Genomic DNA, 26,386 nt, shown 5'->3' with positions numbered 1-26,386 from the left:
GAATAGCTTTAAGGTTTTATGTCAAGTTCTACAGGAATATAAGAAACTTACTTGGCATTTATTAATCTTTTATTTATTTTGCTATGTGTCTCTCTGGAAATCTTATAAACTTGATATTCTACAAATTAAGTAAAAACTTCAAAAAATCATTGGAAGATTTCTGAATAAAATGAATAATTTGCTCAGATGTCCTTGACAATCAGTCATTTCACACAATTCAATTTCTCCTCAAGCAGACTTATGAAAACAATTAGAACTTCTATCTATGGAAATAAGAATTTTTATCAAGAAAAACAATGTGCATCATTTTAGTAACTCCCTTAATATGCCTTAGAAACTTTGAAGAATTAGTTAATAAGTGCTTACAGATAATAAGATAAATTTCTTAAAAATGAATCTAATTTAGGCTTTTTCTGGTTTCCCACATGAAAACTTGTTATTGTCATTCAGGAAACAAAATCCCAAAGGGTATAAAGTTTTGATAACTGACATTGTAATGGTGAATATATCATTCTTAACATAAGAAAGGAACAATGAACTTTGAATTACTTTTTAAGAGTGGAAAATGTATGTTTAGTAATTTTAATCTGACTTCCTTTCCTATTGTCAGACTAGTCTACACACACTGTCTCCATTGCTATACTTCCTCTCTTCATCTCATGGTCTGCAATCCGGCATTTAACCTCAGCACACCACTCAAGGTGTTTTCTCAAAATTCTTCAAGTATCTGTTCATCAAACTCACCAGCTTTTCCTCAGTCTTCATCATTCTTGACATCTTTTGAAAATCTGTTTAAACCTGAAAATATTTTCTTTTTTTTGATTTACCTGGGTGAAGACTCCCCTGAATAGGTTCCTCTGTACCTTTCACTGTCTCTCCTCAATCTACTATACTACAAAGCTATTGTAATCAAGACAGTATGGTACTGACACAAAAACAGAAATATAGATCAATGGAACAGGGTAGAAAGCTCAGAGGTAAACCCACGCACATATGGTCAATTTATCTTTGATAAAGGAAGCAAAAGTGGTGCTGGGAAAACTGGACAGCTACAACTAAAAGAATGAAATTAGAACACTTCCTGATACCATACAAAAGAATAAACTCAAAATGGATTAAAGACCTATATGTAAGGCCAGACATTATAAAACCCTTAGAGGAAAACATAGGCAGAACTCTATGACATAAATCACAGTAAGATCCTTTTTGACCTGCCTCCTAGAGAAATAGAAATAAAAACAAAAATAAACAAATGGGACCTAATGAAATTTAAAAGCATTTGCACAGCAAAGGAAACCATAAACAAGATGAAAAGACAACCATCAGAATGGGAGAAAATATTTGCAAATGAAGCAAATGACAAAGGATTAATCTCCAAAATATACAAGCAGCTTATGCAGCTCAATATCATAAAAACAAACAACCCAATCCAAAAATGGGCAGAAGACCTAAATAGATATTTCTTCAAAGAAGATATGCAGATTGCCAACAAATACATGAAAAGATGCTCAACATCACTACTCATTAGAGAAATGCAAATCAAAACTACAATGTGGTATCACCTCACACCAATCAGAATGACCGTCATCAAAAAATCTACAAACAATAAATACTGGAGAGGGTGTAAAGAAAAGGGAACCATCTTGCACTGTTGGTGGGAATGTAAATTGATACAGACACTATGGAGAACAGTATGGAGTTTCGTTAAAGAACTGAAAATAGAACTACCATATGACCCAGTAATCCCACTACTGGGCATATAGCCTGAGAAAAGCATAATTCAAAAAGACACATGTACTCCAACGTTCATGGCAGCACTCTTTACAATAGGCAGGACATGGAAGCAACCTAAGTGTCCATCGACAGATGAATGGATAAAGAAGATGTTGCACATTTATACAATCGATATTACTCAACCATAAAAGAAACAAAACTGAGTTGTTTGTAGTGAGGTGGATGGACCTAGAGTTGGTCATACAGAGTGAAATAACTCAGAAAGAGAAAAACAAATACCGTATGCTAACACATGTGTATGGAATCTAAAAAAAAAAAAAGGTTCTGGTGAACCTAGGGACAGGACAGGAATAAAGATGCAGACGTAGAGAATGGACTTGAGGACATGGGGAGGGGGAAGGGCAAGCTGGGACAAAGTGAGGGAGTAACATTGACTTATATACACTACCAAATGTAAAATAGATAGCTAGTGGGAAGCAGCCACATAGCACAGGGAGATCAGCTTGGTGCTTTGCGACCACCTAGAGGGGTGAGATAAGAGGGGTGGGATAAGGAGGGTGGGAGGGAGATGCAAGAGGAAGGGGACATGGGGATATATGTATACATATAGCTGATTCACTTTGTTATACAGCAGAAACTAACACAACATTGTAAAGCAATTATACTCCAATAAAGATGTTAAAGGAAAAAAAAAACCTACCCCCTATATCAATCATTCCATTTAGCTATTGGTCTAGATGTGTCCATTCACCCATTTGTCTGGTTTGTTTACACTTGGCATTTTTCCCTAAAGGACTTAAGAAAGCTTATCCTTCCAAATATAGGTGTTCCTGAAGGATTCTACTCCTATGCCCCATCTATATTTCTAAATATTTGTCTTTAGTGGGCACTTCTATTTCTGTTCCCAGTTTAGAATTTCCTACAAACTAACTTCTTCAGCAGCTATCTGTTGTTAGTGAGATCACTTTTCTTCTAAACATCTAGTACAAATATTTCTGGATCAATTAGAATCCTCCTAATCTCGTGACTACATACATATTCCATAGGTTTGGCAAGCCCTGTGAATTCTACATCTGCACTTTCATTCTCATCTATCCCCTTCTTTATACTTCTAATTACAACACTCTTTGCCTCTTGCTTAGATCAGTGGCTTTCAAATGACTTTTCCTACAATTCACAGAAGGTGAATAGGGTTCCTATCCAAAATTCACTTTCAAGAGCTTTTCTACATTCTAGGCTATAGAGCACAAGAGAGGCTTTAGGTGCAATGCCAGTGAACTAGCTGGAACACCATCTCCTTTACCATCAATCAAGGAAGGTATCAGAAAGCAAGTTCATGAGAGTGGCATCATTACAGAGATTTAAACTAGAATGTATTTTTATTAATTTTGTTTAAAGTAAATCAGTCACAAAGTTGGGTTTGATTTATCACCTACTTTATCCCTGGACAAGAGACTTAACCTGCCTGTGCTTCAGTTTATTTATCTGAACAGGGGATAGCCTGGATATTTTTCTCATAGGGTTATTGTGAGGATTAAATGCATTAATAAATGCAAAGCGATTAGAACAATGCCTGATACATAGTAAGTTTTAGTAAAAATTAGCAATTCACACACTATTTATGACACAAGGGCCACTGCATTTCACTAGTGTGTGGGTAGTTGCAGTAAGGAACTACTTTCCTAGACTGTTTCAATTACTATATTGTTTTTGGTTGCTGCTGTTACTTACTGTGTAATTCAAACTCAATTCTAGAACTGAGGTTTTAATAGAGGTTGGGGTGAGGGGTAATAACACTGGGAGAAGTTTTATATTCCATCACTTGTCTTCAATCATATCTCCAGTCAAAAACTACTCCAGAATTTTCTGACTCAATTCCTTTTCTTTTTGTTCTCTTTTTTGAGATACCCTTTTAATTCCTAGCTCTGACTGCATATGTTTGAATGACTTGCCTAAAATCACACAACTTTTTAGTTACAATAAACAGGAATAAAATCTACCTTATAATAAGTATAGTTTGGATTTTATTCTAAAAGAATTTTCTTATGTTTGTCCATATTGAAATCCATCTGCAACTTTCATAATACCCCTCCACAACTTTATGATATCGTCATGCAAATGATATTTGCCAGCTTGATATTTCAATACCCAATAGAGTTCAGTGAGATCTAAAACTCTGGAGATTTTATTATTCCCATATTAATTTACAAAATAGTCAGCAAATCCCAGCTCCAATTCAACCCCAGAGGACTATTCCATTTTGCCAACATGGTGCTTCCCATACCTTAGGTATTTCACCAGCTATGACAAAACATATTCCTTCATATTATTTCTATTCACTGTCTAATTTTAAATAATATTTATTAATAAAATTATCAAAAGCTTTTGGAAATCTATAAAGTTACATCTAATAGGCCAGCAATTAATACTGTGATTCTCAAACACTTGAATGAGAATAATCTAGGGTTCTTGTAAAAAAATGGAAATATTGGGCCATACTCAAGATCTATCCAATCAGAATTTCTGGAGTGGTCCTAAAAACCAGCATTTTTAATGTTATACTAAATGTTGTAAGGTGTGGACTGTGCAGTGTCTTTAAGAATGAAGGCTGCATCCTTGGGAGATCTCAGGAGAAATTGGGTCTTCAAATGTTCAACCTGGACTCCATTATTGGGGTTGTTCTATTCCTGCTATTCCTTCAGAGACAGGATTAGATGAAAGATGTAATTTAAGATCTACATGCAAGTTGTCCTCAGCCTATAAATCCTAGGAATCTGCATTTTCATGACATATCCCAGATATTTCATGTATTGATGTACTAATCATTACTTGCTAAGTACACATTTTTTAATGTTACATATCTCTTCATGTATTGTAAGATCTTCTTTGTACCAGACAGGATTTCCAGACAAAAGGTGGATGAAAGATTATACAAAATTATGTTAAGAAGAATCTTGGTAAAAATTCAGGTTCTTGGGTCTCTCCTTTAGATACTCTGATTTAGTAGGCCTGCAGTGGAGATTGGAGGTATTTATTTTTGACTGTGTAGGAAATTTTATGTCCAGGCAGGTGAGGGAACATCTGGTATTTTCTTTTATCTCCATAAGCAACTGTGACTTTATAGTTATTGTCAGTCACGGTATTTTTGCAGTTGGTCAATTGTTTCTGGAATAATTTGAAATGTATTTCATTCATAGTTTTAGACCACCTTTAAGGTAATTATTGAAATTTAGATTAATATGCTGTTTTTGTAGGAGTGTCCTCATAATTGAGCTGTCATAGGTGACATAGGTCTTTTCACCTTACTTAGACAATCTTCCTATTATTAATAAGATGCCTATTATCCTACAGTTACCATTTCTCCTTATCTTACTTTGCACTGCTATTCTTAATATGATCTACCTGATTTTTCTCTGAGCATCAAATAAGGTATTTAAAAATAACCTTAAGTCTATGAATCATTTTAAATGATTTCCTTCCATTTTATTTTCTCCTGAACTAATTCTCACATTTTGTCTCAGATAATTTGTCTAAAACTGAGTAACTCTATGGTGGATATTTTAAGGTTCCCCTTATCCTTCGAGGTTATTGAATTTATATCCTTATTTATATCTTTCTTTATTGAATTATATTCTAATTTTGTGATCACTTTTATCATCCAGTGCTAAAAATCACATCCAGGATATTGTGGGCTCTAAAACTACTGCTTCTGGAAAGTCATTTGTAATATTTAGAAGTGTTTCTTCCACAGTTCACTCCAATGAGATATTTTGCATATTTATCATAAAATAACAATACTTTTTTTTAACAAATGTATGAAACTCATATATTCAAATGAGTGTTATGTTCTTCAGAGTAGACATAGTGGGAGGCAATTTATTTACACCAATATAATCTTGCCATTATTTAAAATATTTTAAAACTGAATGATTTATCTTACTATTGTATAACCCTTGTATCGCAGTGCTGTGGCAGGGAGATAGCAGTTGCATAAGTGGAAGGCTTGAAAATGATTAACTTTCTTTCTATGCAACAGGCGCCGTGATGAAAGCATTTTATAATCTGCTCATTTAATCTTCACAACAATACAGCATTTGAGTTTATCTTTCTTTTACAGTTAAATGATCTGTCATACAAACAGGTAGCAAGTCCTCTTAACCTATGTGTCTATGACTCTAAAGAGTAACCTGCTAAATATTATACTTTATTGCTCAGTTACCAACTGGTTAAGGGACTCTCCCAAGGTCACAGTGTTTTTTTCCCACTGTATCTTTATGCCTCCCTTATGATGTCAATGCCAAATTGGGGTCTTGGATTATTTTATCAATATTACCTAAAATAAAATTTAAAGGGTATGGTTAGAGATGATCCTCTGTATGAATAGCCCACCTATCATAGAAGCAATCTTTGCTTCCTTCCAATTTCATCCCTTTAGATGATGTGAGGAATTTTTTCTCAATTTATCAAGAAAGAGAGAATCCATCAAATTTATGAAATTAGATAACAAGAAAAGAGTAACCCGTTTAAGTAAAATTGGGGTTATACTCATCTTTGGGAATGACAGAATTCATCTATAGAGAATGTAAGGTTGCCTGCTATATTGTATGTTAATTATCTATCAAAATATCTGTCAAGAGAATACATAGCCTAATTTTCTTAATAATTAGTTGGTTCTATTTAATATTATAGCACACTTTTTTCATTAAAGGTAGTTTTTTTTTTAAAGTCAGAATGTTAAACATTTAACTATAAAGGAAAAGAAAATGAAGACTGCACCAAATCACGGATCCTAAAGAATATTTGTGTTACTTACTGGTTTAATAAATAAATTAAAGCCAACATAGAGAAATATTTTTCTGTCACCCTGACAACTTGATGATCAAATACATGTAGTACAAACCTTACAGATGACCAACTTGAAAATGATTCATATGTATAAATAGCTGTCCTACCATAAGTTGGTCACTGCCACAGGCCCTTCTGATTTTTGCCTTTGTTTAAGCAAAAGACATGTCCTCAAGAAGTTTTTAGAGAATTTGAAATTCAGAAGTGAGTGAAAGCAGAAAACAAGTTAAAAAAAAAAAAAAAAAAACAGTGGGAACAATTTTGAGGCTCTAACCTCAGAAATGGATTCTCAGACAGATCTGGCCAAACACAGCAGACCCACTGTCTACAATGCTTTCCTCCCCTGTGGCATAAAACGTATACCACACGAGATAAATTCCACTAATTAAACAGTCATTTAAGTGAATAAGCATCATGCTTTAAAAAATAAGATGCCACAGAGAAAATCAGAGATCAGTACTTTTTACTTTAGTATATATCAGTTAAATCGTATCATTTTGCTTTTGAACATCTACCTGTGATAATTTCCCAGGAAGAAAGGAATAAGAATTATTTGGGAAAAGAGTTGGATAGGATGTGAAGGATAATAGGAAGGAATTTGACATCACTTAAAAAAATGGGGTCAGACAGAGAGCTATTCTGATAGATTTAATTATTTTGTAATCTCAATTCTGCCTCATTTTTAAATATGCCATCTACCCTTTCTAAACCTTAGTTTCTTTATTCATACAAAAGCCTTGAGATTGTTGTAAAGATTAAAATAATCATGCACCTAAAGTCTCTGGTACAGTTCACAGTATTTTTGGTGCTGAGGATTCAAGAATAACACACCCTCTGATCCTCAAAGAACACTTGGCCTAATAGGGAAGATAGACAAGGCGATGTTTCTGATATCACAAAGTGCAAAAAGTAAAATCAAGAGGCATCATATGTCAAAGGCACCAAGAGGACAGGCACTAACTCCACAGGGCCATCCAGAGCATTTTCAGTGTGGAGTTGACATTCGAGTGCAGTGATGAAAGAGAATAGGAGTTTGTCAATTGCCTCAATTCTCGGCTGGCATTATGGACAGAGGGAAAAGCATACCCAAAGGAACAAGAGAAGAAAGGTAAATAAAAAGAAGTAGAATATAAAAACAGTACATCTTTCAATTTTTTTGTCTGAGGCTGGCTCTGAAACTATGAAAAAGCATGTGTAGGGAGGAGAAGTAATTTATCTTCTTGTGTTATGTCAATCATGATCTAAATTTATTTAGATCACATTTTATGAACTAGGTAGTATCTTGTGAGTTAAATAGCAACTAAACCATTACTTAACAATTTTCTATGGAAAAATATCTTTGCCTCCAAAGTGATGATTTATGGCAAAACACATGGAATACAATTCATTAATTACTTAGCATTATGGAGAATAGCATAGACTCTGCAGCCAGATGTCATGAATTCAAATCCTGGATGTAACATTTAATAGCCATGACTTTGGACAATTTTACAACCTTTCTAATTCAGTCTTCTCAGAAGTAAAAAGAAGGTAATTATTAGACCAGTTCAAGGGGTTGTAGGGATCAGAGTTGATACATCTAAAGGACTTAGAAAGGTACCTCATATGTAATAAATCCCATATATGGATTAGGTATTATTTTCATTGTTATATTATCAGTATACTTTCAACAGTGATTAGTGCATGACCTGAATGCCATACTAAGCCTCTCATTGTAGTTTTAGGTTTTAATTTATCTCTAAAACTTTGGAAATCTTCTAAAAATGTGACAAAAAATCTTTCACAAATTCAGTTATTGGCAATAAGAAAAAATAATACAACTAAAAGTAAAAAAAAAAAAAAAAAGACCTTACAAATCATAATTGCATCTATCATTAAATTGGTTACTTCCCCAAACCTTGACTTACCAAACGTATTTAGCCTGTGGAACAAGCAGATTTGTCGAACTGGGATAAGGTGATATGTAACTTTAAATAAAAGCAGATTTCCAAAGACTTTTCAGTGTTAGAAATGCAACATTTGTGTAGCCAGCGTATTTTCAGTGAACACTTAGCTATAGGTACAGTCCTACTTCTGGTTCTCTTTTAAAAGCATTCACTCACACCCAAACAGAACTAGGACAATTTGCAGAAGAGGGCCCCATTTGTATTATGAATCCTCTTCTGACTCACTCCCTTCTTTTTCAAAGGGAGGAAAAGTGTATCTTTTACAGTCTATTGAATACCAGTTTCTGTTGCTTTTTAATGTTAACAGTTATATTCAATAATTATAGTTACCTTGTGGTCAAAATATTTTTTGTCCTCTATTTTGGCTTAATACTGGCTAATATGTTAAACAAAAAAGGATAATAAGGAAATGTATTAATATTTATCTACTGTTGTATATTGTCTAGTCAAATAGGTTATTGTGTGAAAAGAAAGGCATGAAAACTCAAATACATTGTGATTTATTCATCACCATTAACAGGTCATCATTAAGACAGGATCTCTTTTCATCAGTGTTAAAGGCCTTAGATAAATTTCTTTAGTGAACAAGGAATAAACAGTGCTACAATATATTAATGGGTTAATCCATTTCAAAATATTATATCTTTTTTGTCATATACACATGTATACATCTATATAGAATCAAAAACTGATAAATTAAACTTTTCATCCCAAAAGACATTGAAATCTGAAACTACCTATGAGGATTTGGAGGAAATTCTGGAAGCTTTATGATATTTTTTCAGTCCTGATAAATGATAAATTCTAGAAAGAATTTGAAGATTAGTTGTCATTCTATGCCTGCATATATAGTTCGTGCTCAAAAACAAGTCCCTATCACTTGGCTTGTGGTAGACTAGGGCTATTCATGTTCATGAACCTCCCATGATCCAAACCTGTATGACCCAAAACTAAGTGTAGGGCATGGCTCTAGCCACCAATAAATTATCTATCTCATTATAGAGAAATAAGACATGTAAACACAAAACTTTAAATAAAACATGACTAAGTAGAGATGGGAAGTGTAAATAGTATATTTATATAATCTTGAATGTTTTAAGAATTTATAGGATGGATCCATCATTGTGGTCTACTGTGAGAATAGAAGATATTCTTGAGGAAAAGAGATTCAAGATAGCCTTGTTAATGAAGAGTCTTTGAGTGTACATATGGGTTGATAACTTCAATATAACAAATGAATTAATGTCCCATTTCAGAAACAGTTTAACCAAAGCAGTGGACTTATAATGGTCAAGAGGTAACTAAGTTTGAATAGTTAGATTTGGAGCAGATTTTTAGGGCTTTACATGCCAAAATGTAAAGGAGTTTGAATTTTACCAGTAAGGTAATGGGGGATTTTTTAAAGAAAGGAAAATATGATGATAATGGTGTTTTACATAGATCAAGCTGGAGTCATTGTACAGAATAGATTAGATGGAAAAGACTGCAGAATCAGGGGCCCAGGATACCAATGATCAAGATCAAGGTAGTGAAGCTTTGAATTAAAATTAAGACTATGTCTGTGGAAAAAAAAGGAAGAGATACTAGAGAGATACAAGAGATACTAGAAATAATATTATAAAATTCCTTCCTTTGCTCCTGAAACACTCTCATACTTCAAATGAGAAGTAAAAAAATTGTTTATTAGAACCAATCCAAGATAGTAGATCAAAATTTTCATAGGAAAATGAAACCTAGCTTTCAATAGGAGAAATTTATGGACCATGAAATCCAGGCTGACCCAAAGAGTGAAATGTAGCCATAACTCTAGTAGTAGTAGAAAAGACAGACTAACACATTCAAATGTTGATCGGGGTCTTGAATAGCTTTTTGGAGAAAGGAAAGTATTGACAGTATGCCCCAACTCTATTCTTCCATTGACTAATGAAAGTCAAATGAATGCAGTAGGGGGAAAATGCAGGTTTCTTTTCGACAAACAGATAGAGTGAGGAGTTAAAACAGCTGTACAAAAATATGTTTGCTTATAATTATCTGGCATTTCAAAGGACAAGTTAAAAATACATCAGAAAGAAAGACAGACTAAAGGATAATTAGGGGTAGGACTGGGTTAGATAGTAATGTTTATTCAGATTTAATGATGATGGTTTTGACCAATAAAATAATTGGAATACCTGTACCCAAATAACTTTAATACAAGGTAGAACACGATTAGTATCATAAGAAATAAAATGCGATGGTAATCCAGAAGTACGGGACAAAATTTCTTGCTGGAGGAATTACAGAAGCTTTCTACACTAAAATAAAGTTTTCTGCACTCCCCCTCTCCCTTCCCTCTCTCCCATGCCCTCTTCCACTTCATCATCATCATCATCTTCTTCTTCTTCTTCTTCTTCTTCTTCTTCTTTTGATGAGATAGAATTTGAAGTGAACTTTATCGATAAATTAAAATTTAGATAAGGACCAACAACATGTGTGAAGGTTCAACATCAGTTAAGGATGAATTATGTTTTGAAAATACAAAGCATTTCTCTTATATATAAAATATTGGATGCATGAAGGGGAAGAGTGAGAGTAAATTTGAAAAGAAAACTTAGGACTAGAACGTTGAAGTCTATGAGTGGAAAACTACAAAATATTGACAATAAATAAAGAGAAAGGTTCCACAGCATGCTTTTCAGGAGTTGCAATCAACTCTAATGCAGTAATCTCTCATCTTTTTAGTTCAGTCTTCCTCATTTACAGAAGATTTTATATTCTGTCTTGGTGTCATCTGTATTCACGTCAATGATCCTTTCAGCGTCCTGACCTCTCAGTGTCTTGACCACCTTGCTTCCCACGAACTTGTACTCCTTCCCACCTTAGCCACTCATTACAAAGGTAATAGCCAGAATTTTTCCATTACCAATTATCCTGTGTTCATCAAAATTTCAATTGTAAGCAAACAGCTCTTTGCCCACAGCCTCCTTTCTGTCCAAATAATTCTGTTTATCACTTTCCACACAAACAATTTTTCAACCCCTCAGGCTCCCCAGTCCTTTGATTAATCCACTATTTCACTATCTGCCACACCTTCGTGGCCTCAGGTGCCTTCCCTCTCTAGCTTAGATTACAGATTCACCCATTATAAACATTTTCCCTGTATGCTCTTAAATCCGTTTCTCCCGAATCTATCTATTATATTTTACTTACTTGGCAGTAAGAAAGTAACACATGCTTCACAAAGTCAAAGAAAAAAAAATGAGTTTTAAATAAAAGACATTATAAAGCTATATAAATATATATATGTTATGTAGATATATTTACAGAGAAATTTCTGCAATTTTATTTGTGAATACAAATTTATAAAAATAACCAAAATATTTTTTTTAAAAGGAGGACAACTTTTCAACATACTTCTGATTCAAAGTGAATATTCAACCTTTAGTTATCATTTTTTTTTTAAGTTTGCTCTTTCTATCCTATTATTTTAATGTTAGGGAGCTGATATGTTTGTTCATATATATATATATATATATATATATATATATATATATATATAATTGTTTATTTAGACTTTACTTTCATAAGTTCTTTTTCCAAGTTATTGATGCACAGGGAAAGAGCCCTCAGATGGCGATGGTGAGAGATGGGTATATGTCCCTAAATCACTGTGGCATAAGCAGCAGAAGAAAATATGTCTTAAAATTCAGTAATCAGAGGAAAGCAATTACAATAGGAGGCAACACCTTGATTGATATATTCTTGATGGTTGGGTAGGGGAAAAAAATCTATTCCTGATTTTTTTTCACCGATCTGTTCTCTGATTTTCAGAATATACATAATTGTGATGAAAAACATCTTCTAATCATAAACCTCTCTGATTCTTCTTAATGTGCCCAGATAAATAATGCCATAATTATGCATGTATTTGAAGACAGCATGTAATTTATTTCCTTTTGCCAAGAGATCCTTCAGTCTCTTTATTTTCCTAACAATGACTCACCTCGAGAAACTATGATTCAGGGTAATATAAAATTTTTGAAGTGAGAAAGCAATATGTTGTCTATCTATCTAGGCTTGTGAAATTGTTACTTAGGGGCTCATCAGGGAATTGAAACGAAGGCTTCTGGACACGTGTTTAAGTGACTAAAATTTCCACAGATTATAATTTTTAACTTATTTGAGTACAGTAAGTAAAAAGGGATCTGTTAATGTGTAACATATATTCACTAACATGCCACTACTAGATTTCTAAACCCACAATACCAGGTAGGATTCTCATTATATGTGAGAAAATGGACCCACAGAGGCTCTGTCATTGCCTCCATGTTTAAATAGAGTCAGGGATGGAGTTGGGATTTTCATCATTTATCTACAGTCACAGGTTGATATTTAATATTTCCTGAAAGGATGAGTACAGTATTGTGACACAATATCTGTAGGCATATTGTGAACAATTTAGTCATTTCCTTTCTCCCCTATCTCATCACATATATTTCTGATGAAATAAAGGGAAATCCCCAAGACATTTCATTAAGTCATTTCAATGCATTTAAATGTTCAAACCATATAATGTGAAAACTATAGTTTAGTTCATAAGGCCTTCTTTTTGATACTTATCCTAGGTACACCTTCATTACACTTATTGTGTTCAATTTACCAACATGTAATCACTGATAACAATGAGTATGGAAAATAGTAACTCTAGGTGCTATCTCTAAATAAAATCAGATGGCTATCAATTGTTGCAACTATTTTTCCAAACAAGTGCCCGTGCAAATTTATCAAGACTCTGCTGAGTCATTCTAATAGACAAATGATTAAATACAACATTCCTTGACATTATTTATCAACTAGCTCCTACTTATGTTTGAAATTTCTCTCTCACTCTTACTCCTTCTCACTTCTTACTCTTTTACTCCTTCGTACTCAATCCAATAAAATTAAATTTCTGATAAAATTCCAGACAGAATCTCACTTCCATGGCTTTGTTAATAGTCCCTTCCACTTGAAAGTCACTAAACCTCCACAGTCACATTTTCAACTCCAATCCCACTGTCACAATCCACTTAAAGCAGTTCCCCATTTTTCTCAATAATCTCTCCTTCCTCTCAACTTCCATAGTGCTTTATCTTGTGCTTTTCTAATTTCATTTATCCTCTTTTACTAGGAGATAGGTAGATATACAGATATAGATATAGAATATTTGTATCCTCTATTAGAATTTACATTCATGATTAAATGGTACAATGTTTTAAAATAGGACACATTGCATATATTAATTTGTCTTGGCCCCTATCCCTCCACCACTCCATTTTGCCTTTGCCTAATCTAGAGTATGACAAACTCAGAATCAAAATGAATTATGAGATAGAACTACTGACAAAGGGTCACAACTGGTTATGCTGAGCTCAATGAGGTATCAGCCAGAACTCTTTTTGGCTGTAACTGAGAAACCCAACTTGAAATAACTTAAACAAAATAGGGAATACATTTTATTTAACTGAGAGAAGAGCAAGAAGCTAAGTCCCAAGTAGAACTGAAATGCTACTAGTACTCTTTTTTTCATCTCTCCTCTATCTGCATTGGCTTAATCCTATCTAAATTGGCTTAATTCTCTTCAATGACAGATTACCTCCTTCCACTTGTGGAAGTTCCAGTGGTTCTCAGACATGAAGGCTCTTTTTTGCCATGAAGGAAAAAGTGAGACTTGGGCTCCTGGTCCTTGGCTTAAAAATGCCAACCTCAGCCGCCCGTCCATGAATCAAAGATTTTGTCCAGGACAAAGAGGTAATCTAACTGGTCAGGTGTCCATAACAAGTTACTAACTACAGCAGAACTTATAGGAAGATAGTGGCTCCCATTTAACTTTCATGGTTAGAGAAAATGGAAGCACTTCCCCCCAAAAAAAACATTGAGAAAATAGCTGCTATTCTTGGAAGACAAGAAACAGTTGTTGAGTACAATTGGCAAAGACAATGAAGACAAAAATGTAAATACTCATTATTTGAACATAAGCAGATTACCAGCCAAACCTTTTTAGCTAATTAGCTAAGTCAAAATTTTAAGACATACTGAGCATGAATTCTTGACCCTAGACATGACATTACTGTGTCAGATGGAAGTGTCATTTGACATATTTATTTAACAAGTGCTATCTCCTGGACACTGACCAGTCAGAGCTGATGTCTAGACAATCAGGGAAAAAAAAACAGCTCTAGTGTGAGTGCCAGTTCAAGTTAAATATAATTTGTATTACTGTTAGGGCAAGCCATCAATGAATACAATATGATTGTAGACCCTCCATATGTCATTGTTTTAGCCATTTTAGTCTACTACACTCTAATCCCCACATGACAAGTAACATGATAAAAATCAGAATCAAGGTAGGTACAACTTTGAATTTCTTTAATGTACATAAAATCATCAAGAGAAATATCTTTGTGTATATACAAAGGTTATGTATCACTAGGCTTGGAATTGAAAGCTATAGCTTGAAATTTTAGTAAATTTTCCAGATTATTCTGAAGTCATTGGCTCTTTGTTCTTCCAATGCACTTGGAGAAACACTGCTCTAAATTGCATTCCACTTAGGAAAATCACCCTAGCTCTTTGTAAGTAATTGGAATAAATAAGAAAATCAACAACCATGAAGACATGGGAGAGTAATGTGCTCTCACCTGGAAGGCTTCTCTTTATTAGGAATTTGAGTAATTTGAGGTCATCTTCTACTGGCATGTAATTCCAAAGTAGGGCAGCCAACTAAGCCAGAAGAAACAGGTGTGGGGAAGGAGATGAAGACTCAGTATAGTGTCTGTTGAGCATATTTAGCTTAACACTGGAGCAATCAAAAAATAAAAGAGCTACCTCGATTGAAGAGATAAGCCTAATATTTTGATCTTTAACTATGTGTCTTATAAGACTATTTCCCTTTCCTTTCACCATCAAATAATACTGGAGGAAAAGAAATTATGAGCTAAACTGCATATGACTTGAGATATTAAAAATTACAGCTGAAATAAACCAAATATCCATGGCAGACAGTTAATGATTGATAGAGTACATGTGATATGCCTGTACTCTTATATTCTGTGATTGAAATTCCTCAACTGAGTGATGTCAAGAAAAAAGCTGGAAACTTAAGGTGAGAAAACTCCTATTTTGCCCCATTTCCACCAACAGCTTTCAATAGGACTTTGAACAAGTTACTTGACCTCTTTGACTCAGCCCTTTCATCTTTGAAAGAGGTAAATTATATAAACTAAAGTGAACTTTATTATTTTTTATACATACCACAATTTATTTAATTTTCTTTTATCTTATCACAGATCAAAATGATTGGTTTTATTTATTTATTCATTTTTGCTAATAAACAGAAATTTATTTTTCATAGTTGTGGGGGATGGAAGTCCAGGATAAAGGTACCAGCATGTCTGGGGAAGGCCCTCTTCTGCATAGCAGACATGGCAGAAGGGGCAAACGGACTCTGTAGGGCCTCTTTTTTTTTTTTTTTTACTTATCTATTTTATACATATTAGTGTATAAATATCAATGCCAATTTCCCAATTCATCCCAACCCCACCACCCCCACCTCCACTTTCCCTGCTTGGTGTCCATACGTTTGCTCTCTACATCTGTGTCTATATTTCGGCCTTGCAAATCTGTTCATTTGTACCATTTTTCTAGATTCCATTGTATGTGTTAATATACGATATTTCTTTTTCTCTTTCTGACTTACTTCACTCTGTATGACAGTCTCTAGATCCTTCCACATCTCTACAAATGACCCAATTTCATTCCTTTTTATGGTGGAGTAATATTCCATTGTATATATGTACCACTTCTTCTTTATCCATTCATCTGTTGATGGGCATTTAGGTTGCTTCCATGACCTGGCTATTGTAAATAGTGCTGCAATGAATATTGGGATGCATATGACTTTCTGAATTATGGCTTTCTCTGGAGATATGTCCAGTAGTAGGATTGCTGGGTCATATGGTAATTCTACTTTTAGTTTTTTAAGGAACCTCCATACTGCTCTCCATAGTGGCTGTATCAATTTACATTCCCACCAACAGTGCAAGAGGGTTCCCTTTTTTCCACACCCTCTCCAGCATTTGTTATTTGTAGATTTTCTGATGATGCCCATTTTAACTGGTGTGAGGTGATACCTCAATGTAGTTTTGATTTGCATTACTATAATAATTGGTGATGTTGAGCAGCTTTTCCTGTGCCTCTTGGCCACCTATATATCTTCTTTGGAGAAATTACTATTTAGGTCTTCTGCCCATTTTTGGATTGAGTTGTTTGTTTATTTAATATTGAGCTGCTTGAGCTGTTTATATATTTTGGAGATTAATCCTTTGTCCTTTGCTTCATTTGCAGATATTTTCCCCTATTCTGTGGGATGCCTTTTCATATTGTTTATAATTTCCTTTGCTGTGTAAAAGCTTTGAAGTTTCATTAGGTCCCATTTGTTTATTTTTGTTTTTATTTCCATTACTCTAGGAGGTGGGTCAAAACAGATCTTCCTGTGATTTATGTCAAAGAGTGTTCTTCTTATGTTTTCCTCTAAGAGTTTTAGAGTGTCTGGTCTGAAATTTAAGTCTTTAATCCATTTTGAGTTTATTTTTATGCATGATGTTAGAGAGTGTTCTAATTTCATTCTTTTACATGTAGCTGTCCGGTTTTCCCAGCACCACTTACTGAAGAGACTGTCTTTTCTCCATTGTATATTCTTGCTTCCTCTGTCATAGATTAGATGACCATATGTGCACAGGTTTATCTCTGAGCTTTCTATCCTGTTCCATTGATCAATATTTCCGTTTTTGTGCCAGTACCATATTGTCTTGATTACTGTAGCTTTGTAGTATAGTCTGAAGTCAGGGAATCTGATTTCTCCAGCTCCGTTTTTTCCCCCTCAAGATTGCTTTGGCTATTTGGGGTCTTTGATGTCTCCATACAAATTTCAAGATTTTTTTGTTCTTGTTCTGTAAAAAATGCCATTGGTAATTTGATAAGGATTGCATTGAATCTGTAGATTGCATTGGGTAGTACAGTCATTTTCACAATATTGATTCTTCCAATCCAGGAACATGCTATATCTCTCCATCTTTTTGTGTCTTCTTTGATTTCTTTCATCAGTGTGTTATAGTTTTCTGAGTACAGGTCTTTCACCTCCTTAGGTAGGTTTAATCCTTGTTATTTTATTCTTTTTTCTGCAGCGGTGAGTAGGATTGTTTCCTTAATTTCTCTTTCTGATCATTCGTTGTTAGTGTATAGGAATGCAAATGATTTCTGTGCATTAATTGTGTATCCTGCTAATTTACCAAATTCATTTATTAGCTCTAGTAGTTTTCTGGTGGCATATTTAGGATTCTCTATGTAGAGTACCATATCATCTGCAAACAGTGACAGCTTTACTTCTTCTTTTCCGATTTGGATTCTTTTTATTTCTTTTTCTTCTCTGATTGCCATGGCTATGACTCACAAGACTATGTCAAATAATAGTGGTGAGAGTGAACATCCTTGTCTTCTTCCTGATCTTAGAGGAAATGCTTTCAGTTTTTCACCATTGAGAATGATGTTGAATGTGGGTTTGTCGTATATAGTCTTTATTATGTTGAGGTAGGTTTCTCTATGCTGATTTTCTAGAGAGTTTTTATCATAAATGGGATTTGAATTTTATCAAAGCTTTTTCTGCTTCTATTGAGATAATCATACGGTTTTCATTCTTCAATTTGTTAATATGGTGTATGACATTGATTGATTTTTATATATTGAAGTATCCTTGCTTTTCTGAGATAAATCCCACTTGATCATGGTGTATGATCCTTTTTTTTTTTTTTTTTTTTGCGGTACGTGGGCCTCTCACCGTTGTGACCTCTCCCATTGTGGAGCACAGGCTCTGGACAAGCAGGCTCAACGGCCATGGCTCACTGGCCCAGCCACTCCATGGCATGTGGGATCTTCTCGGACCAGGGCATGAACCTGTGTCCCCTGCATCGGCAGGCAGACTCCCAACCACTGCGCCACCAGGGAAGCCCTGATCCTTTTAATATATTGTTGGATTCTGTTTGCTAGTATTTTGTTCAGAATGTTTGCATCTATGTACATCAGTGATAGTGGTTGGCAATTTTCTTTTTTTGTAATATCTTTGCCTGGTTTTGATATCAGGATAATGGTGGCCTTGTAGAATGAGTTTGGGAGTGTTCCTTACTCTGCAATTTTTTGGAAGAATTTGAGAAGGATAGGTGTTAGCTCTTTTCTAAATGTTTGATAGAATTCACCTGTGAAGCCATCTGTTCCTAGACTTTTGTTTGTTGGAACATTTTTAATCACAGCTTCAATTTCATTACTTGTGATCAGTCTGTTCACATTTTCTATTTCTTCCTGTTTCAGTCTTGGAAGGTTATACCTATCTAAGAATTTGTCCATTTCTTCCAGGTTGCCAATTTTATTGGCATAGAGTTGCTTGTATTAGTCTCTTATGATGCTTTGTATTTCTACTGTTTCCACTGCAACTTCTCCATTTTCATTTCTAATTTTATTGATTTGAGTCTTATTCCTCTTTTTCTTGATGAGTCTGGCTAAAGGTTTATCAATTTTGTTTATCTTCTCAAAGAAGGAGATATTAGATTTATTGATCTTTGCTACTGTTTTCTTTGTTTCTATTTCATTTATTTCTGCTGTGATCTTTATGATTTTTTTTCCTTCTGCTAACTCTGGGTTTTTTTTGTTGTTGTTCTTCTTCTTTCTCTAGTTCCTTCAGGTGTAAGGTTAGATTGTTTATTTGAGATTTTTCTTGTTTCTTGAGGTAGGATTTTATTGCTATAAACTTCCCTCTTAGAACTGCTTTTGTTGCATTCCATATGTTTTGGATCTTCGTGTTTTCATTGTCATTTGTCTCTAGGTATTTTTTTATTTCCTCCTTGATTTCTTCAGTTATCTTTTGGTTATTTAGTAACGTATATTTTATCCTCCATGTTTTTATGTTTTTCACATTTTTTTCCCTGTAATTAATTTCTAACCACTTAGCATTGTGGTTGGAAAAAATGTATGATATGATTTCAATTTTCTTAAATTACTGAGGCTTGATTTGTGACCCAAGGTGTGATTTATCCTGGAGAATGTTCCATGTGCACTTGAGAAGTAAGTGTAATCTGCTGTTTTTGTATGGAATGTCTTATAAATAACAATTAAATCTATCTGGTCTATTGTGTCATTTAAAGCTTGTGTTACCTTATTAATTTTCTGTCTGGATGGTCTGCCCATTGGTGTAAATGATGTGCTAAAGTCCCGCACTATTATAGTGTTACTGTGTATTTCCTCTTTTATAGCTGTTAGCATTTGCCTTATGTATTGAGGTGCTCCTATGTTGGGTGCATATATATTTATAATTGTAATATCTTCTTCTTTGATTGATCCCTTGATCATTATGTAGTGCCCTTCCTTGTCTCTTGTAACATTCTTTATTTTAAAGTCTATTTTATCTGATATGAGTATTGCTACTCTGGCTTTATTTTGATTTCTATTTGCATGGAATATCTTTTCCCATCCCCTCAGTTTCAGTCTGTATGTTTCTCTAGGTCTGAAGTGGGTCTCTTGTAGACAGCATATATATGGGTCTTGTTTTTGTATCCATTCAGCAAGCCTGTGTCTTTTGGTTGGAGCATTTAATCCATTCACGTTTAAGTAATTATCGATATCTATGTTCCTATTACCATTTTTTAATTGTTTTACGTTTGTTTCTGTAGGTCCTTTTCTTCCCTTATGTTTCCCACTTAGAGAAGTTCCTTTAGCATTTGTTGTAGAGCTGGTTTGGTGGTGTTGAATTCTCTTAGCTTTCGCTTGTCTGTAAAGCTTTTGTTTTTTCCATCAAATCTGAATGAGATCCTTGCTGGGTAGAGTAATCTTGGTTGTAGCTTCTTCCCTTTCATCACTTTAAATATATTGTGCCACTCCCTTTTGGCTTGTAGAGTTTCTGCTGAGAAATCAGCTGTTAACCTTATGAGAGTTCCATTGTATGTTATGTGTCATTTTTCCCTTGTTTCTTTTAATAATTTTTCTTTGTCTTTAATTTTTGTCAATTTGATTACTATGTGTCTCAGCATATTTCTCTTTGGTTTCATCCTGCCTTGGACTCTCTGTGCTTCCTGGACTTGGGTGGCTACTTCCCCTCACATGTTAGGGAAGTTTTTGTCTATAATCTCTTCCAATATTTTATCAGGTCCTTTATCTGCTCTTCTCCTTCTGGGACCCCTATAATGTGAATGTTGGTGCATTTAATGTTGTCCCAGAGGTCTCTTAGTCTGTCTTCATTTTTTTTTTCTTCTTTTTTCTTTATTGTGTTCCACAGCAGTGAATTCCACCATTCTGTCTTCCAGGTCACTTATCCGTTTTTCTGCCTCAGTTATTCTGCTACAGATTCCTTCTAGTGTATTTTTCATTTCAATCATTGTATTGTTCTTCTCTGTTTGTTTCTTCTTTAATTCTTCTAGGTGTTTGTTAAACATTTATTGCATCTTCTCAATCTTTGCCTCCATTCTTTTTCTGAGGTCTTGGATCATATTCACTGTCATTATTCTGAATTCTTTTTCTGGATGGTTGCCTCTCTCCACTTCATTTAGTTGTTTTTCTGGGGTGTTATCTTGTTCCTTCATCTGATACACAGTCCTCTTCCTTTTCATTTTGTCTATCTTTCTATGAATGTAGTTTTCTTTCCACAGGCTGCAGGATTGTAGTTCTTCTGCATGCTGTCTGTCCTCTCTAAGCTAAACTGAACTTTAGCTGTAACATAATTATCCCATGAAAGACAAAGCAAAACTTAATCCCTGAATGTAATCATGTATTTAAAGAACAAGACATACCTAAGGAGCTTTCTAATCTGTCCTTATATCACCACTATGAGAGTAAAATTTAAAAGAACTAGTTATTTCTTACGGTGTAGTAATATAATTTGAAGCCTTGTACTTAAACCTTTTAATTTTATTTTTAGTATCCAGTTCAGATATTAGCAAACCTCTTTGGCCCTGGAGTGAAGCTTAACAGTATCTTCAGATATACAGGAAACATTTAAGTAGCACCAGTAAGTTTTGGTCAAAAATTACTTCCTAAACCCTACCAGGAATGCCTTTCCTTTGAATCATCCTTAAGAATTAAAGCTATAATAGAATGTCTTTTTTGCAATTCACAAACGTTATCTGGAAGGGAATTTGAGAGAAGACATTGGTCTGGCTCCTATTAGCCCCTAATATCAGTAATATCTTGGTATTGTTTTGAGGCAGATCCAGGTTTTGAAGGGCTTTAAATGTTGTACAATTATTGGACCTTCTTTAATATAAAGAATACAAAAGTATTAATATAAAAGTGGATTCTAATGGGAATTTTTAGTTAGGTTAGGAAAAAAAATAATCAAAACAAATTACTGGAGTTTGGAGATTCAGGTTCTTCTCTTCTGAGATGTCTTTAAACAATTTACTAGAAATGATTATATAGAAACATTTTCTAAATTCAGCCTGACTTTCACTGCCTTTCTACAACATTCTACAGAACTCAACAACTGCCAGCACTCACAGGGACCTATGCAAGTAAGGCATTATGTTTAATAAGCTTAAGCTTAATAAGCATCATGATAAACCATGTATTATTAAATCATCAGGTTAACAGGCAGACAGGAACAAGAATACTACAGAATCAATGTTTAGAGTGGATGAGGAGATCAGAAGCTGACTTCAGGTACTGCTTCAGGTGGCCAGTCAAGGTAGCCACTGAACAAGATGCCTAGAAGTCCTTATATGGGGGCTTTCAAGTAAGAGAGCATTAAAGATAAATTCCTTATCATTGGATACACTCAGCCTGGCAACACTAGCAGGCCAAATACTGTCATTCAGGAGATATACAGGATAAAAATATATTAAAAAAAAAAAGGAAGTTGGGGCTTCCCTGGTGGCACAGTGGTTGAGAGTCCGCCTGCCGATGCAGGGGACACGGGTTCGTGCCCTGGTCTGGGAGGATCTCACATGCCGCGGAGCCGCTGGGCCCTTGGGCCATGGCCGCTGAGCCTGCGCGTCCAGAGCCTGTGCTCCACAATGGGAGAGGCCACAACAGTGAGAGGCCAGTGTACCGCAAAAAAAAAAAAAAAAAAGGAAGTTGGAAAATATATGGGCGGGGCAGAAGGATATAGGATAAAAAGTAGAAGAGAAAAACAATATTGAGAAAGAGATAGAGAAGTGCTTAAATAAATGTTTTAAGTAATACTGTAGAACTAACCACTCAATTCACTTGCTGTGTATCAGGAACTTGATGCTTGGTGAACATTAGACTTGGAAGGAATCAAGGGAGTTAGTTAGCCTGACAGAGCAGGATATTACATTAATGGTAGTTTTCATCTATTTCCTCAGTTTTCAGATTAGAAAATGAGACACAGAGATCACTGACCTGTCAGAGGTTCTGTAGGCTAGTCATGAGCAGAGCTAGTTTCCACAAGCCCAATCTCTGATGAAAACATCAATAATATTTATGATTGCTTTGCAAAAAACTAGGGAAAAAACAACAACAAAGCAAAGATAATATTCTAGTCCTCAGTGAACTTAAACATTTTCCATCTAAAGTTGTCTATATTCTTTATTCCTTCAAGGACCATCTCAAATCAAAATTTAAAATAATAGTATTAATAATAAGTGAACACATAAGGGTTTTCTTTGCCAAAGTTAACCATTTCTCCCTTTGCATGCCCAGTGCATCTTGCCTTCATCTCTTATGACATTTACTTCTTCCTCTGTCTGGGTTTCTTCCTCCTGTCTCCCTCCTGATCCCACACACACACACCAAGGAATTACACATAGAGCTATACACATACACAGATCTCTAAGTGCACATGTGCCCCTATACAGAGATACCCCCAAACACACACACACAAGGTCCTCAGAGAAGCATCTGTGCTCAATCACAATTGTGTCCTCTGTGGTACTTTACACATAGGGATCTGCTAAAAATTATTTTCTGGGGGAAATTAGCTCCAGGGCTGCCTGAGGACACAAGCACTGGAATTCACCAGGCATCACTAGTGTATGATTTTTTAAAATTGAAGTATAGTTGATTTACATTGTTGTGCTAATTTCTGCCATACAGCAAAATGACTCAGTTATAGTGTATTGTTTTTTTGATAGGTGAAAGCCCTCTGCAATCTTATGGCTTTAAATGCCACCTGTGAGTGATGATATTAAGTATATGTCACCTGTTCAGAACTCATCTCCCGTTTCATCCTCTCACTGCATTCTAAATATCTTATAGGATCAAAGACAACACTCCCAAAATAGAAATCATCAAGTTTCCCACCATAGCTGCATGCTTTTCTTTCACTTACATCACTGCACCCCTCTCTCAAGCTAGAAATCTTACTGTTGTTATTGATGAGGCCCACAACCTTATCTCCAGTACCCCTATTATGTGCAAAGTTCAAGTCTTTCTTGTTTTTTCTCATTCTAATGCCTCTTCTCTCTTTTTTTTTTTTTTACGCGGGCCTCTCACTGTTGTGGCCTCTCCCGTTGCGGAGCACAGGCTCCGGACGCGCAGACTCAGCGGCCATGGCTCACGGGCCCAGCCGCTCCGTGGCATGTGGGATCTTCCCGGAACAGGGCACGAACCCGTGTCCCCTGCATCGGCAGGCAGACTCTCAACCACTGCGCCACCGGGAAGCCCCCCTCTTCTCTTTTTTTGATGTATAATTTAAGTCTAGGTTTTCATTATTTCTAACTTCCATTATTGAAATAATATAATTGATTTACTGGTCTCTGCTCCAATTCCAGTATATACATCTCAACAAAATGCCAGTCTCCTATTCGAAATTCCAAATGCTCCAAATTACTTACAGACTAAAATTTGAATGTCTTGCTCTGATAATCAAGGCCCTCTATTTTTTGGAGTCCATTTATATTTCCAAATTTGCCTAGTATGATTTCCCTTCACATACCAAGAAGCCAGAAAAAAATAATATTCCTATTTCTGGTGGTTTCCTATCTCTTTGTCTTTGTTCCTGCAGTTCCATTTACTTTCTTCTTTCTCTCACTTATACAAATTCTAACTATTCTTACAATTCTCTCAAATGCACATAATACTTTAAGGATACCTCATTCAGGGCAGGGAACTCATCACTTCCTATCTTACATTACAGTGATTTTGATATATAGCTCTTCTCCCATTCTTGAGTATACGCTGTTTCTTTAAGAATACACTTGTTGAGTGCTTGAGAGCACAATCCATCGCTAATTTACCTTTGTAACTCCCACAATGCCTAGCAAAATGCATGCATATTATAGATATTCAATAAATATATGTTGACTTAACAAATAAGCATTCATTTATCTGAAAATGACAAAGTTCCGAGACCTTTACTTATTAAAAAAAAAATATCAACACCATTATTTACCATAGGATTTGTTAATAGTTATTTATTTCATCTGAAATATAATCAGCAGCTAAACTACCAGTGTTGAATAGCACTTTCAATAATTACTATTTTATTTTATTTATTTATTTATTTATTTATTTTTTGCGGTACGTGGGCCTCTCACTGTTGTGGCCTCTCCCGTTGTGGAGCACAGGCTCGGGACGCGCAGTTTCAGTGGCTATGGCTCACGGGCCCAGCCGCTCCGTGGCATGTGTGATCCTCCTGAACCGGGGCACAAACCCACATCCCCTGCATCGGCAGGCGGACTCTCGACCACTGCGCCACCAGGGAAGCCCCAATAATTATTATTTTAAATGGTATTGAATACACATGCAATCCAATCCTTAAGGGAAGATTAAGATTTCATCATAATGATCCAGTCTATGAGTACTTCTTATTTCAGTACATCAAAAGTTTAGCAGTCTTCAAACAGATATGGACATCACAGTGTTTTCCAATGTAACATCTACAGGACTGGAGAGAAATTGTGACATTCATTTTATGTTTAAAGAATATTCTTTATTTCCTAGGTGTGATGGGAGAATATGAGCCGAAAATTGAGGTCCATTTCGCTTTCACAGTTACAGCTGCTAAGGGAACAACTGTTAAGATGGAATGCTTTGCACTTGGCAAGTAAGTACATATCCTTCTATAATTAGACACAATTTTTTTATTAAGATGTGACATATCTTATTTTTTGATCACTTATTTTGCTAGGTTTTATTTTCCTTGAGTGAAACCTTGAAGCCCCTTGGTGGTTATTCATTTTATAAAAGAAGGACAAATGGGGGCTTCTCTGGTGGTGCAGTGGTTGAGAGTCCACCTGCCGATGCAGGGGACCAGGATCTTCCCAGTCCAGGAAGATCCCACATGCTGCGGAGCGCCTAGGCCCGTGAGCCATGGCCGCTGAGCCTGCGCATCCGGAGCCTGTGCTCCACAACGGGAGAGGCCACAGAGTGAGAGGTCAGCGTACCGAAAAAAAAAAAAAAAAAGTAGGGCAAATGGGAATTGACAAAGTAACCAATTTTCATCTTTCTGGTTATTTCTATGAACAATAATGTATATAGTTTTGCTATTTTAACATAAAGGAAAAGTCTTTAAATAAAATAAGAGCTTTATATCTCTTTGCTTACTTGTCTTAAAATTTCAGTGTCATTCTTAAATTTCCTTCAGCAATGATGAAATAAAATGAAGTGAAATAAAAAGGGGATATGGTGCTATACCCTCCTTATGTAAAGGATATAGATTCTGATAAGGTATAATAAGACAAGAGTATAAAAATCATAAATAATTACACTGATGCAATTGATTACTTCAGTCTCTCCTGAAATAATGATAACATGATAGCACCAGCTGTCAATATGTATAATATGCAATCATTCCCCAAATCAGAAAGATGATTTACATCACACTCTAATGCCTTCTATGATTA

General features: G+C 35.1%; 1 protein-coding gene across 3 annotated transcripts in view; it reads left to right on the top strand.

Annotated features, from left to right (window-relative positions):
• The window catches only part of CNTN5 (contactin 5), a gene marked incomplete at both ends in the record, with an annotated part of 849,213 nt that overhangs the window by 421,195 nt on the left and 401,632 nt on the right, over positions 1-26,386 (top strand). For all 3 annotated transcript variants that reach the window (XM_081239350.1, XM_081239349.1, XM_081239348.1), the window contains one exon: positions 25,485-25,587. In XM_081239350.1, coding sequence (XP_081095476.1) covers positions 25,485-25,587 — 103 coding nt within the window. The remainder of the gene's footprint in view (positions 1-25,484; positions 25,588-26,386) is intronic.

This window comes from Mesoplodon bidens, assembly GCF_964165515.1.
Source record: "Mesoplodon bidens genome assembly, chromosome: 7".
NCBI lineage: Eukaryota > Metazoa > Chordata > Mammalia > Artiodactyla > Ziphiidae > Mesoplodon > Mesoplodon bidens.
Note: the sequence above shows the minus strand (reverse complement) of the source record. Positions and strands in the feature narration are given on the sequence as shown.